The sequence below is a fragment of the Oryx dammah genome, unplaced genomic scaffold, assembly GCF_014754425.2.
Source record: "Oryx dammah isolate SB20612 unplaced genomic scaffold, SCBI_Odam_1.1 HiC_scaffold_23, whole genome shotgun sequence".
NCBI classification, from domain to species: Eukaryota; Metazoa; Chordata; class Mammalia; order Artiodactyla; family Bovidae; genus Oryx; species Oryx dammah.
The window spans coordinates 8,512,045-8,528,039 of NW_024070207.1; the positions used below are offsets into that span (position 1 = coordinate 8,512,045).

Below are 15,995 nucleotides of genomic sequence, written 5' to 3' on the forward strand. Positions count from 1 at the left end.
TAGAAGTTGTTGTGTGGAAGTTGCTCCACATGCAGGTTATCTTTTGATGTATTTGTGGGGGAGAAAGTGGTCTCCCCGTCCTATTCTTCTGCCATCTTGGGACTGACCTGCACTATTGTTTCTTGACTGTTTTCCCTTTGTTTCTGCATTCCCTCACCTCCCTAATTATTAACTGCTTGAGTCTGTTCTTTGGAACTCAGGGAAGACTGAGGGGCCCAAAGCCTTTTTCTACAAACAAGAAACAGGGAAGACAGAGGGGCTTTTGTGCTTAGGAGGGCCATGCAGATTTCTATTCAGTTTCAACCCCCCCTTTTCTTGTATACTCCTCAGTCCTGAGGAGATCATGAGTGGGACGAGAGAGGGAATGAAGTTTTGGATAGAGAAGTTAGTCATAAACTTGGCAAGTGAACTTGGTTTTAGAGGGACTCAGGTTCAAGAGTTATCACCTGCAATCACTTGAATTGAAATACCTTTGAAGTCAATGTGTCAGTGGACCAAGCACCTGCTATTTGGAACTCAGAGGTCAATCCTTTCCCCATAGCATTGAGAAACATATTAGTGAGGGGGGCATCTTCATCTTTGAAGTGTTCTGAAGTGGCTGACTTGTGTAGGACACAGATGAGATGGGAGACTCTGCCATTGACACGGTCACCCTCATTTCAGCGGGTATGATGGGGTCCTGGAATTGTACGCCCAGGAGGAGCACTTCACTGCCTGCCTGAAGGTGAGCGCAGTTCATCTGATAAACAGCAAGACTGGAAGGGGAGTCACATTGGTTTGACCTCCAGATAGCTCAGTTGGTAAAGAAGCCGCCTACAATGCAGGAGACCCCAGTTCAATTCTTGGTTTGGGAAGATCTGCTGGAGAAAGGATAGGCTACCCACTTCAGTATTCTTGGACTTCCCTTGTGGCTCATGTGGTAAAGAATCTGCCCACAATGCAGGAGACCTGGGTTCGATCCCTGGGTTGGGAAGACCCCCTAGAGAAGGGAAAGGCTACCAATTCCAGTATTCTGGCCTAGAGAATTCCATGGACTATACCCATGGGGTCACATAGAGTCAGACATGACTGAGCAACTTTCACTTTCAGTCTCTAAATGTAGCTAAGTGATCAATAGATCCCTTGGATCTTGAAATATCTCAACATACCCTTAAGTTGCATTTGATCCATGTATAAATAAATAAAATTTGAATAAATATTTATTTATAATAAGATATAGACAAACATAAAAATAAGTAAATCAAGCTCTAGGTCTAGTGATTTGAGCTGTCTTGTTGGTGAATGGTAATCCCTTACTCCGTTCTCACATTTACCCAGAACACAATGAATGAGTGAACTACTGAAGAAGGAGCCTACAGTGAAGTCACAAGGAGCTATAGTAAATCTTCTTCCCAGGCTTAGCCAAAGGGATCGTCAGCCATTTACCACAGTTATTGTGCATTTGCTTTAAAGACACTCGCTCTGAGCCAGAGCTCAGCAAACTTTTCCTGGAAAGGGCCAGATCACAAATATTTGAGGCTTTGTGGACCATTTTATCTGTTTTGTAACTACTTAACTCTGCTGTTGTAGGGTGGAAGCCTCCAGAGACAAGTATGACTATGTTCCAATAAAACCTTGTATGTGGACATTGACGTGTGGATTTCAAATAATTTTTGCATGTCAAGAATTATTACTTTTTTTAACCATTCAAATATGTAAAAACCATTCTTAGCTTGCAGGCCCTAGAAGAACAGGCCAAAGATCAGGTTTGGCCCATGGGTTATAGTTTCTCAATCTCTGATTTAAGCTAATGGAGTCACCAGGTCCCTAAAACAACAGAGTGGAAAGCTAGCAAAATGAGGTGGCATACATTTCTAGGATCTCTGGCAAACATGTTGTGTCCAACTCTTTGTGACCTCATGAACTGTAGCCCACCAGACTCCTCTGTCCATGGAATTTTCCAGGCAAGCATACTGGAATGGGTTGCCAATCCCTTCTCCAGGGGATCTTCTTGACCCAAGGATTGAACCTGTGTCTCTGCATTGCATGCAGATTCTTTACAGTCTGAGCCACTAGGAAAGACCATAAACCCAAAGCTGATACTTTTAACACAGTGATTTTCAACTGTGGTTGTACACTGCAATCACATGGAGAATTTAGAAAATGTGGATGCCTTTAATTATTTTGAGTATAGCTTGGTGCTGGTTATATTCTCAATCTTCCCAAGTACCTCTACTGTGTAAACAAGGTTGAGAGCTACAACTCATACAGTGGGATATTACACAGCAATGAAAAAGGCAAGAACATAACTGGATTTCAGAAACATTATGCTGTATTTAAAAAGCCAGATGGAAAGGTATACAGTATATATGATTCCATTTACAAGAAATTCTACTTCTAGGATCTCTGGCAAGCAAAACTACTATATAGAAACAGTGAGCAGATAAAGGTTTATATGGAGCTGGGAGATGAAAAGATTAACTGGGAACAGTTTGGAGTGTGGTATATGCTTTATATCTTGATTGAGGTGGTGTTTAGCTTTAATCCTTGACTTTTACAAGTAATTTCAGATCAGGAGAAGTTGGGTGAATTGTCCAGAGTGATGTAGTTTAATAATCAGAGAGAAGACAGGTGGATCTAATTATCAATAATTTTTTCTATTATGTTATGTAATGAGTCAATAGTAATAGTGCTTCCCCCCAAGAACCTGGTAAAACTCTGACCCAACTTTTTTATACAAGTAAAGCATGGACATGAAAGTATAACTATTGTGTATTCCAAACACCTTCATTCCAAACCTCTCCTCTTCCTCATCCTGCTTCTCCTTGATTTCTCCCATGATAGTGCCATTTCTCAGATAATGCTTCCTTGAGGGCTCAGCAGATAAAGAAACTGCCTGCAATGCAGGAGACTCAGGTTTGATCTCTGGGTCAGGAAGATCCACTGGAGGAGGAAATGGCATCCATTCCAGTATTCTTACTTGAGAAATCCCATGGACAGAGGAGCCTGGTGGACTACTAGGTCGTAAAGAGTCAGACAGGACTGAGGGACTGAGTATGCATCTGAACTGGCAGAAGAGTTTCTTTTTGGGGTGTGTGGGATTGAACCCTTAGGCCAGGTTGGCATTTTGCTTGCCTGTTAGCCTAAGACATTGTACATGGTGAGTGGGCCACTGATGTGTGTTCAAACTTGTATTTTTGTTCCACTTTTCAGAATACAGAGGTGGTGCTGGTTCACCTGAAGGAAGAAATGAAGGTTGGAGTTCTTTCCAAGATCATTTTGACAAGAGGAGCCCTCGTTATGAAGATGATGGATATGAGACTCAGCCTTCACACCACTGTGATGATGATGGAAGTCTGGTGATGAGGAATGTCCATGAGGGCCCTAAAGAAAGACCGTAAGTGACCGGGCAGCAGGGTTTGCACACAGCAACCCCTGGGACCGTGCAGCTCTCCCTGTGGACTTCTTTTCCTTCTTTCACTGTAAAACTGAAGTATGCTAGAAGTGGAATAATGGTTGTGCAACCCTAATTGTGGAGTTTTCCCTGGTGATCAGTGGTAAAGAATCCACCTGCCAATGCAGGAGGTGAGGGTTCAATCACTAGGTCAGGAAGACCCCCTCGAGAAGGAAATGGCAACCCATTCCGTTATTCTTCCCTGGGAAATCCCATGAACAGAGGAGCCTTGGTGAGCTACAGTCCATGGGGTTGCTAAGAGTCAGACACAACTTAGTGACTAGACAACAATGATCCAAACTGTAGTGCTGGTGTCAAAGAGACGAGTGTGTACAGAAGCCTTTCTTAGCACTTATGACCACTCACCCTTCTTCTCTCCATGTCAGCTCTCCCTATTCCTTCCGAGGCAACAGGACAGTGAGATGGCACAAAAAAGGCAATATCCATGTTACTGTGTGGGGAAATGGAAAACCTGTGATGAGAAAAATGAGGGAGAACACGCAAGATGATGCCCAAGGAAGCTGGTTTAAGGTCACAGTGAGTATCCTGAAAAAAGTATGGAATGCGAAGGAAAGAAAAGTCAGGAGGAGTTATGTTGGTCTCATGTTGAGATGCTAGTTTGTTTTGCTGGGGACAGTTTGTAACCTGACCATTTTATTGCTTAATTAACAGTCTTGTTCATCTAAGGGAAAATTCAGAGAAGCAATATAAAGGGAATAGACTGACTGTAAGGAGAACGTTGGAGACTATCTCAAGGCAAAGACATGAACTACTGACTAGGATATGGAGAAGCTCTGCACTAGAGGTCTCAGTTTGGCTAGCTGAGTGTGGGATATGGGGCGGGGGCGAGTCTCTGGAGACCTTGTCTGAGGGGCAAGCAGTATCTGCACTAGATGGAACTTTATTAAAAGATCATCTCTAACACCTTGATTAATTGGCAGAGAGCTTTGATCGGAGAAGGCAATGGCACCCCACTCTAGCACTCTTGCCTGGAAAATCCCATGGATGGAGGAGCTTGGTGGGCTGCAGTCCATGGGGTCGCTGAGAGTCGGGCACGACTGAGCGACTTCGCTTTCATTTTTATGCACTGGAGAAGAAAATGGCAACCCACTCCAGTGTTCTTGACTGGAGAATCCCAGCGATGGGAGAGCCTGGTGGGCTGCCGTCTATGGGGTCGCACAGAGTTGGACATGACTGAGGTGACTTAGCAGCTTAGCAGAGCTTTGACTGGAGAGGAGTATTTTAGAAATCCATATTATGCACAAACATAAGAAATCATACCAGTGGTCCCTTCTTTAGATGCCCTTTCAAGCTCAGTAGAAGACTGGAAAAGAACAGGAAAAGGTTTGTTCTCCAGGCTAAATTCCGTCTCATCTGTCCTCTGTCCCAACCCCTCTTTTCATCCTTAGATTCCTCGTGGGATGAAGTATGACAGGATATGGCTGATGAACTCAATCCAGAGCCTTTGCAGTGTCTGCTTTACTCCAGTGGATGTAAGAGAGGATGCTGAAGCCAGATGAGTGGGCACAGGGAAGGGGGAGAGATCTGGTATAGCAGGGTCTGTTGGCCCCTGATACTATTGCTGTTGCATTTAATCCCTGTAGTTCCACTATGTGAAAAATGGGGCTCGATTCTTTGTCCAGAAAGCTAGCACTGCCTCTGCCTTGATGGATGTCAGCTACAAGATCTATGATGAGAATAACCAAAAGGTGTGTGTCCACATCATTGCCTATAATGCATCCTGGGACAGGAGGACGGGCCTGGGGCTAGTCGTCGTCTTTGGAACTAGAGTTGCTGCTTACCCCACCTCTTCTTCCTGTAGATACCTATCTTTGTCAACCCCTCTGCTGTTCCCTACTCTGTGCGTAATAAGTTGGGACCAGAAAAAATGGAGAAGCTAAAGGTAATGCCAACTCAAGGCATGCTGTATGCCAACACTCACCACTGTCTCTTCTTCCCCCAGCCCCCCAGCCCTCTCACCCCCGATTTCCTTGCCACCACCATAGTCTCAAGCGTGGCTCTCTCCCTCTCTCTGTCTCTGCAGCTGGCCTTTAACAAACGATTTGATGTTTCCCAGCAATCTCTTGACCTCCAGAAGCTCCGCTTTGACCCAAGTATGGCTGACAGTAGTAATTTGAGGGTGGGTGCGGGCAGAGGGGTTCTTCCTAGAGGGAGACTTGGGGATGGTAATGTGGTGTGGGGCTGATTGTGGGCCTGGACCCCACTTGGTGTTCTGATTCCCTCCCCTCTCCTTCCTGAAGACTTGGTGGGCCATGATATTGAGATAATTCTGAATCGAAGAAACTGCATGGCTGCTGCCCTGCAGATCATCAAGAAGAACTTCCCTGAGGTGAGGCTGAAGGCCCAGCTCTGATATTATGGTAGGGGGTGGAAGAGATGGGGTGGAGGACAGATTTGTCTCCAAGATCCAGGATAGTAACCTTCACTCTAACTCTTCTTCACCCAAAGCTGTTGTCCTTGAACCTGAGCTGCAATAAACTGTACCACCTGGACGGCCTGTCTGACATTGTGCACATGGTCCCCACAGTCAAGATCCTGGACCTCTCCAAAAATAAGGTGAGCAGAGGGAGTCAGATCCAAGTTGGGATGAGAGTAGGGGGGTTGGTTGTGGTCATCAGAGTGATGACAGGAGGCAGATGAGGGCACCTGAGGGGTGAGGGGTGGAGGCTGGGCTGCAGGGGCCTGGTTGTTTCTCTTGCCCGGGGATTCCTTTTCCAGCTTCCTCTCCATATTTCTCAGCTGAACTCTATGTGGGAGTTGAACAAGATGAAGGGACTGAAGCTTGAAGAGCTGTGGCTGCAAGGGAACCCACTGTGTGACAGCTTTCCAGACCAGTCCACCTACTTAAGGTTTGTGCGAGACCATCCTGTCACCCTTCTTGGTGACCTTCACCCATGGGGGCCTAAACTATTACTGACAGTACCTCTTTGCCAAAGGTGGCAGCCCTGGTCTCCTGGGAGAATCATAGGCTCTGCTTTCTCTTTTCTGTGTTCCTTCAGTTCAGTTCAGTGCAGTCACTCAGTCGTGTCCGACTCTTTGCAACCCCATGGACTGCAGCACGCCAGGCCTCCCTGACCATCACCAACTCCCAGAGTTTACTCAAACTCATGCCCATTGAGTTGGTGATGCCATCTAACCATCCCATCCTCCGTCGTCCCCTTCTCCTCTCGCCTTCAGTCTTTCCCAGCATCAGGGTCTTTTGCAATGAGTCAGCTCTTCGCATTAGGTGGCCAAAGTATTGGAGTTTCAGCTTCAGCATCAGTCCTTCCAATGAATATTCAGGACTCATCTCCTTTAGGATGGACTGGTTGGATCTCCTTGCAGTCTAAGGGACGCTCAAGAGTCTTCTCCAACATCACAGTTCAGAAGCCTCAATTCTTTGGTGCTCAGCTTTCTTCACAGTCCAGCTCTCACATCCATACATGACCACTGGAAAAACCATAGCCTTGACTAGACGGACCTTTGTTGGCAAAGTAATGTCTGCTTTTTAATACGCTGTCAAGGTTGGTCATAACTTTTCTTTCAAGGAGTAAGCATCTTTTTATTTCATGGCTGCAGTCACCATCTGCAGTGATTTTGGAGCCCCCCAAAATAAAGTCTGCCCCTGTTTCCCCATCTATTTGCCATGAAGTGATGGGACCGGATGCCATGATCTTAGTTTTCTGAATGTTGAGCTTTAAGCCAATTTTTTCACTCTCCTCTTTCACTTCCATCAAGAGACTCTTTAGTTCTTCTTCACTTTCTGCCATAAGGGTGGGGTCATCTGCATATCTGAGGTTATTGTGTCCCTTACCTGTGAGGAATTTCCTTCCTCTGACCTGCTTACCTCTTCAGGTCTCAGAAATTTGCTTCTGGTTCTCTGCCCCTAGCATTCTCCACCAGGGCCTCCCAAGAGCATGGTTCAGGAATCAGGGCTCCTCACCCTCACCGAGACTGGGAGTGACCAGACTTCACCCTACTGCTGGGCCCTGGACTGAGAAGGGTCCTCCAGGTCCGGGCCTCATGCTGAGACGGGCCTTCCTTCTCCATGCTGAGATGGGGCTTCCCTCCTCCATTCAGAGAGGGTCCTTCTCCCCCTACCTCCAAAAGGGTTCCCCTCCTCTTCCATGTTTACACAGGGGCTTTTCTGCCCAGTGCTGGGGGCTGAGGTCCTGGGTGGCTGCTGTCACGACATCCGTTCCCCTGGCCCAAAGCCAGGGGCTGGATCCTTCTTAGGAAAAAGCAGGGTTCCTTGAGTCAAGGGGCCAGAAGTTGGCCACTGCCAGTGTGCAGAGAGCTTCCTGAGGCAGGAGAGGAAGGCAGGGGGCCGAGGTGTTAGAGGAGACTGCAGGACAGGCCTCTCGGGGGACACCGCCTCTCCCTCCCTGCACACGTCACATCATCCTGCCTGTCCTCCAGAGGAACCCCAGGTAGCCTGAGACACGTGTGATTCCTCAGAGAAAGATCCAACTCAGACAGGCGCAGGGGCCATTGGGATAGAAAGGGGTGATCATAAGGGCGGGCCAAAGACCCTCAGCTCCACACTGAACCGGAACCTGGCCCTTTAAGATCTACCCCCATGGCTACTCTGTTTCCCATGCCCAGGTCTACTGAGCTCACACAGGTGTCAAAGCTTCAAGAAGCATCCAGTGGCCCCCAGCCCAGCATGCGCATAGTTGCCATTCCTACCTGGGGTGCCTGGGCTGTTCCGGGGCAGGGGAAGGGAAGGGCTGCAGCAGGGGCACTGCTTCCTCTTTCTTCTGTCTTCTCCCCTGACCCCCAGCACAGTAGAGCTTCCTTCCCTTCCCTTTGCTTTCTCTCTCCCTTGTCTCTGAGCCCTTGTTTCTCCCCTCCTCCCTCCACTCTCCTCCTGTCTTCATGCCTCTCTCTCCCTCCTGAGCCCCACCTCACTCACCTCCCTGCCACAGCCTCCTGGGCCATCCCTGAGGTGTGACCTGACTTGGCAGAGTGCTGGATGCCCAGTGAGGTAGCAAAGCCCCAGGCTCCCATCCTCCCATTCCCTCTTCTCTCCACAGCCTTCACTGGGCCCCGGAGGAAGGAAGGCAGTGGGGAGAGGAAGGCCTGCAGACTGGATTTGAAGTGCTCATCCTTGAGGCACAGAAGGGAGTCAGGACAGTCTAGGTGGGAGCTACTCAGGGGAAAGGAGAGGGAGAAGGAGAGGAGGAAGGAATATTAAACTTAAGGTACTCAGAGAGATGAGGAGATGGTACCTTTCAATCAGATGAGAGATACTCAGTGCTCAACAGGGAAGTCAACCCAAAATCCTCAAAATCAGAAGTTGAGGTGGGTACAAGGGGCTGCTGAATGGGCAAGAACACCCCGATCTCTGTTTATCGTGTTAATGTTTTAACTCAAATTAGGCATTACAACCTTGAACTATCAATCACCTCTTCTCTATTTTTGGTTTTGGACAGTGCCATCATAGAATGTTTCCCAAAGTTACTGCGCCTGGTAAGTTCCTATGTAAATCATTGTATCTTACTAACATTTCAGACCTCCTACACTCAAGCCCTTTGGGTCTTGCCTAGATTATGTGTTGGCATCAAACCCTTGACCACTTTAGGGGATATGGAGTCCTAAAAATGACATGGATATGCTCACTGGAAAATATCCATAAACACATACACAGACACATAAAAGTTGCATATAATACTAGAGACCTCTAAGACATCATGATGAAGACACCCACTGTAAGCTTGCCTATGGACTTTCTAGGACCCTTTTACAACTTACCTCCTATCCTCCACATCCTGGGATCATCCTTTTCCCTGATCATCCGGGGTCACCCCCCTGGTCTCCACTCCTGACTTCCTCTTCCATTCTCCAGGATGGCCAGGAGTTACCTTCACCAGTTGTCATTGACAGTCACACTCCCTGTGCAACAAAGCCCAGCAAGGTGAGGAAGAGGATCAAACAATGTTTGGGGCTATTGCAGGTGACGGTTTATCCACTACATAGTCTCAAATGCCTTTTGATTCCAGGAAAACTGTAAAGAATCTGACACACTGAAGAATACGATCCTTCAATTCCTGAAGCAGTTAAGTTCACTTGGACTTGGGACCATGAGGAATAGAGAGGGCTGAGACTGGGTCAGGCCACCAAACCGCAGGTCTCCTCGCAGAGACTTTCAAGTCTCCTCTGGGGTTCGGATCACTGACAGCCTGTCCTCATTGCTGTTCCACAGATACTACTTGATCTATGACTCTGGAAACCGATCTGGTCTCCTCAATGCTTACCACCAGAAGGCCTGCTTCTCCCTGACCATTCCATTCCACTCTGAGGATCCAGCCGTGTGAGTATCACTGCCCAAACTCCTCCCTCACGCTGTGTGGTTCCCCAGCAGAGGAGGGAGCAGTGGGGCATCTGGGGGAAGAGGGCTACACACACTTACTTTCTTCAAGTTCTTCAGTTCTTCTTCAAGAACTGACACAGGCCAGTTCTTGCTAACATCCCTGCTGGCTGGACCACCACCCATTGTTCCTCTGTCTCCTAGGAGCAGCTTATGTGCATACTTCAAGAACAGCAGGAATATGAAGAAGGTCAAGGACCCCAGTGAGTGTGGTGGGAAGGCTGGGCGGGAAGGGAGGTGAGGGAGCCAGTCATAGGGTCCAGGGCGTGGCAACCCTGACTTTTGCTTTCTTCCCCTCCCGTACAGACCTGCGTGTCCAGCAGTTGAAGCACACAAATAGTGCCATTGTGCGTGCCCTCTGTGTGTTGCCCCAAACTCAGCATGACCTCAGCTCCTTCCTGGTGGACATGTGGTTCCAGACAGTGAGTGTTTGTTTCTTCCCTTGGTGGGGCGGCAGTGACGGGGTGAGGGGGGAGCCTGTAGGGGGATGGTCAGGCAGGAAGCCACAGGTGCGGAAGAGGTTGAGGGGGTGACATTACCTGGGCTCTTCCTTTTCAGGGTACGCTGCTCTGCTTCTCTGTCAATGGGGTGTTCAAGGAAGGTAAGTGTGTGTAGCCCTCTTCCCCCAGATGCCCCACTGCTCCCTCCTCTGGCTAGGCTCCCCCCTCAAGAGCCCTTCCAGCTTCTCTCCCCTCCCTTCGACTCCCCTCCCCTTCCCTTTCATTCTGTCCCCTCCCCTGGACTCCCCTCCCCTTCACTCCCCTTCCCTTCCCTTCTCTTCCCTCCCTGTTCTTTCCCTCCCTTCCCCTCCCTTCCCCTCTGTGTCTTCCAGCCCTCAGTCTTCCCACAGACAACCCAGATCTGAACTGCATCCATGTCTGCCTTCCTGCCCTGGGCATTACGGACACAGGCTGTGGAGTTTGGTGGCTCCCATCTCAGATCCTTACACTGAGAACTTGGGCCATTACTTAACCTTACACTTTCCTCATTTGTAAAATGGGGTCATAACATCCACCTCTTGGGCAGCTATGAAAAAACGCTTCCCATGAACTTGTGAAGTGGTTGCCATGGGGACATGTCACTGGGAGCAGACAGCTCCTACAGTTGCCCTCCCCATTCCCAGCACCCTGGCTCCCCAAGTGAACAGCTGTCCCCTCAGCATGACTAGGGTCCAGCATGGGAGCCTGTAAACATGTGGGGCACTAAGAGCTATTGTTTGTTGTTTGTTGTTGAAGTGGAAGGAGGGTCTCAGGACTGTGTGCGTGCCTTCACCCGGACCTTCATCATTACCCCTGCCAGCTCTTCAAGGTGAGAGCCGTGTTGTGGGCAGAATGACCCATCCAGCGTGGTTTCGGGGTCCTGGACATGTGGTGGTGCAGACCTTAGACTGACTCAGTATTGTGGAAAGCCAGCAGGGAGCCCCAAGGAACAGTCCAGCCTAGTGGTTAGGAAGAGCATGGACTCGAATCAGCACATGGGTTCTCTCCCTGACCCAACACTCTCTGTGTGACCTTGGTTAAGTCACAGGGCTTCTCTGTGACTTGGTATCGTCTTCTGAAAATGGGGATCAGACTGTACACTCCTGTACTGTAGTGTACTGGGCTGCTGTTCAGGGTCTATGTGAAGTTGTCCCTGGGTTGGGGATCAGGCTATCCACTGAGTGAAGCTGCTAGACAATCTGTCTGGAGGTGGGCTCTGTACAAGGGGCAGAGGAACCAGTCAAGGAGCCTGGGGACAGACATAGGAGGGGGATGGAAGGAATCTGGTTGCTGAGTGGTGGTGGCAGCAGTCGGACTGGGGGTGCTGGCTGTCCATCTATCAGTTGTCTAAATGTGCATTTTTCCTCCAGTCTTTGTATAGTGAATGATGAGCTGTTTGTGATGGAAGCCAGCCCTAAAAACACCCAGAGTGCATTCTCCATCCCGGTGCCCACACCGTCCACCAGCTCAGTGGCCACTTTGTCCGAGGAGCAGCAGCAAATGGTACAAGCCTTCTCCACTCAGTCTGGGATGAACTATCAGTGGTCTCAGAAGTGAGTATTGTGTGTGCATGAAGATAAGGTGGAGCTGGGAGAATGATGGAATTAATAATGGGAACACACAGGCAATTTGGAAAAATAAGTATTTGGATATTTTGCTTGCAAAAAAAGTAAGCTCGTGAAAAAGATAAACAAATTTTATGATTATATATGTAAAGCATTTTAAAAATAGTACATGCTCATATGACATGATATTTTACATGGAAAATGCTAAGAAATTCACTAAGAAACTGTAAGAATACATAAACAAGTTCAGTAAAATTTCAGGATATAAGGTCAGTATACAAAAATCATTTATATTTCTATGCACTTAAAATGAAAAAATCCTAAACTGAAATTAAGAAAACAACTTGATTTATAGTAGTATCAGAAAGAATAAATATTTAGAGCAAAATGAAACTAAAGAAGTAAAAAAACTACCTTAAAATCTTCAAAACATTGTTGGAGTAAATTAAACAAAATCTAAAAAAAACACAGAACGATATTCTGTGTTCATGTTGAAAGACTTAATATTGTTAAGATTGTTGTGCTATTCAAAGTGATCTACAGAGTCTATACCATAGCAAAAATCCCTGTTGGCTCCTTTCCAGAAATTGATTAAATGATCCTCAATTTTCACTTGGAAGTGCATGGACTCAGAATAGTCAAAACAATATTGAAAGGGAATAATGTTGAGGACTCACAAGTCCTGGATGCCACAATTTCTAAACTTACTGCAAAGATACTGTAATCAAGGCTGCATGGCACTGACATTTGATAGATGAGTGCAATAGAATTGAGAGTCCTGATATAAACCCTGACGTTTGTAGCTGATTAATTTTTAGTGGGTGCCAAATTAATTAATGGAGGAAAAAAAATTGTCTTTTTGACAGATGGTGCTGGGACACATGAGTATTCACATGCCTAAAAAAAAGAATTGTGTCCCGTATCACAGACCATATACAAATATTGACTCAAAATGGATCAAAGACCTAATATAAAATCAACAACTGTAAAAACTCTTGCTGACTTTCACTTAGTATGATAATCTCTAGGTCCATCCATGTGGCTGCAAATGGTATTATTTCGTTCTTTTTTATGACTGAGTAACATTCCATTGTATACATGTACCATATCTTCTTTACCCATTTCTCTGACAGTGGACATTTATGCTGCTGCCGTGGCTTGTCTAATGTGAATAGTGCTGCTGTGAACATTGGGATGTGTGTATCTCTTTGAATTATGGTTTTCCCTGGATATATGCCCAAGAACAGGATTGCTGAATCATATGATAGTTCTATATTTAGTTTTTGAAGGAACCTTCGTGAAAAGTGAAAGTGAAGGTCACTCAGTCGTGTCCAACTCTTTGCGACCCCATGGACTATACAGTCTAGGTGTATTAGAGAATACTGGAATACTGGAATACAGAATATATTAGAGAATACTGGAATACCGGAATACAGAATACTGGAGTGAGTAGCCTTTCCCTTCTCCAGAGGATCTTCCCAACCCAGGGATCGAACCTAGGTCTCCTGCATTACAGGCAGATTCTTTACCAGCTGAGCCACAAGGGAAGGCTGTACTGTTGTCCATATTGGTTGTACCAATTTACATTTCCACCAACAGTGTAGGAGGGTTCCCTTTTCTCCACATCCTCTCTAGCATTTATTGTTCATAGATTTTTTAATGCTAGCCATTCTGGCTGGTGTGAGATATACCTCATTGTCATTCTGATTTGCATTTCTCTAATAATTAGTGATGTTGAGCATCTTTTCATGTGTTTTTTGGCTTTCTGTATATAATTTTGGGGAAATGTCTATTTAGATCTTGTTCCCATTTTTTGGTTGGGTAAGTAAAGTAAATCAGACAGAGAAAGACAAATATCATATGATATCACTTACATGTGAAATCTAATAAAAATGATACAAATGAACTTATTTACAAAACAGAAATAGACACAGATCTTGAAATAAATTTATGGTTACCAAAGGGAAAGTGTGGGGAGAAGGGATAAATTAGGAGATTGGGATTAATATCTATACACTGCTATATATAAAATAGATAACTAATAAAGACTGACTGTATAACACAGGGAACTCTACTCAATGTTCTGTAATAACCTATGTGGGAAAATAATCTGAAAAAGAATATATATATATATATATATATATATATATATATATATATATATATAAACTCACTTTGTTATATACCTGAAACTACCATAACATTATAAGTCAATTATATGCCAATAAAAATTCTAAAAAGCACTTAGAAGAAAACATAGGTGTATATCTTCATGATCTTGAATCAGACACCAGTTTCTTATATGTGACACCAAAAACACAAGCAGCCAAAGAAACAAATAAATTGCACTTCATCAAAAATAAAAACTTTTGTGCATCAAAGGACACTATCAAGAAAGTGAACATACCACCCACAAAATGGGAGAAAATATTTGCAAATCTCATATCTGATAAGCTCCACTGTCTAGAATATTGAAGGATTTTACAAGTCAACAATCAAAACATAAATGCCAATTTAAAAATGGAGAAAGGATTTGAAGAGAGATTTCTCTAAATACGGTATACAAATGACCGACAAGCACGTGAAAACATGCTCAACATCATTAATCATTAGGAAAATACAAACCAAAACAACCACTCGCTTTGCATCCACTAAGATGGCTTTAATCAATGAAACAAAAGATAAGCATAGGTGAAGGTGTGGAGAAGTTAGAATGCTCATATATTAGAGGTATATGGAACACTCACTTTAGGAAAACATTTGGAAGTTCCTCAAAATGTTAAAATGGAGTTACCATATTACCCGGTAATCCCACTCCTAAGTATCTACCGGGAGAAATGAAAGCGTATGTTCACTCTAAAACTTATTCAGGAATAGCATTATTCATAATAGCCAAAACATGGAAACAACTGATGAATGGATGAATAAAACGGGTGCATCCATATAGTAGAATATTATTCAGTCATAAAAAAGAATACAGTTCTGATATATGTCGTGACAGGGATGAACCTTGAAAACATGATGCTAAGTGAAAGAAGCCAGTCACAAGAAGTCAGATATTGTAGGAAACGCCCATAATTGGCAAATCCACAGGGACCAAAAGCATATTAGTGGTTTCCAGGGGAAGGGGAGGAATAGAGAGGGATCATTAATGGTTAAAGAGTTTCTTTTTGAGGTGTTAAAATGATTCTGGAATTAGATAGATGTTATAGGTGCACAATCTTTTGACTAATAAAAAGCACTGATTTGTATACTTTAAAATGATGTGTGATTATATAAAAGACAGTTGGAAACTAGTACTTTTTAATTTTTCATTTGTCATTTTCTTGAATATCTTGATCAGTATATGTTGCATTCCCTTGTTCTTTTGCACAGCTCTGTTTTTCTGTTTTGAACTCCAGTGGGCGTGAATGCTAGCGACAGATGATTTGGTTTTCACTGGTCTTTCTTCATCATTACACAGAGTGCTCACACTGGTCCATGTGTCCCAGCAAGAAAGTGGCATGGATTTAGTGGTGGCACTGCAATGTCGGCGGGTCTGTACTGCGGTACTAATGGAGAGCACCTGTTCTTCTCCCCCCACAGGTGCCTTCAGGACAATGAATGGAACTACACCAGAGCTGGTCAAATCTTCTGTATGTTCAAGGTGAGGCCTGGGAATCAAGTAGATTAAAGATAAACGTTTCTGGGCCTTTGAGGAGGCCAAGAAAGTGGAGGCTGGTGGCCTGGGAATGGGACTTGGGGACTGGCTTTTTAACATCCCAACTCCTTCCCTCCAGACTGAGGGCAAGATCCCAGAGGAAGCCTTCAAACAAATCCCCTAAAAGGAGCCCTTGGATGTCGTCTTTGGCTTCATCCACATCGTCTTTTTCTCAGTAGCCTCAGGCCACGCCTGTGACTGGGGTTGGAGACTGACCAAGAAGCCAAAGTTACATTATAGGCCAGTTAACATATCCTGAGGATCAGTCGTTCTGCATATTTCCCTCACTCACGACTGCTGTGTTTGTTTTCATAATAAAGAGTGATGTTACAGGATATATGTTATGTGTCCCACATTACTCTTCCCTGCCTCAATCGTGAGCCAGTGGGTCCAGGCCTGAAAAGTCCTGCCCTCCTCCCTGACCCACATTCCCCTTGGTAGTCCCTGG

General features: G+C 45.5%; 1 protein-coding gene across 1 annotated transcript; it reads left to right on the forward strand.

The window, feature by feature from the left end:
* The first annotated feature begins 3,224 nt into the window (after positions 1–3,224).
* On the forward strand, positions 3,225–15,671 carry NXF5 (nuclear RNA export factor 5). Its single transcript, XM_040266514.1, has 20 exons — positions 3,225–3,376; positions 3,820–3,970; positions 4,843–4,926; positions 5,038–5,142; positions 5,256–5,336; positions 5,478–5,547; positions 5,695–5,783; positions 5,903–6,010; positions 6,194–6,303; positions 8,869–8,905; positions 9,282–9,350; positions 9,436–9,491; positions 9,639–9,746; positions 9,948–10,006; positions 10,110–10,225; positions 10,362–10,404; positions 11,039–11,111; positions 11,653–11,835; positions 15,433–15,493; positions 15,627–15,671. Exons 1-20 carry the CDS (start codon positions 3,342–3,344, stop codon positions 15,669–15,671), a joined length of 1,683 nt encoding a protein of 560 aa, XP_040122448.1. The 5' UTR covers positions 3,225–3,341.
* The last annotated feature ends 324 nt before the right edge of the window (positions 15,672–15,995 follow it).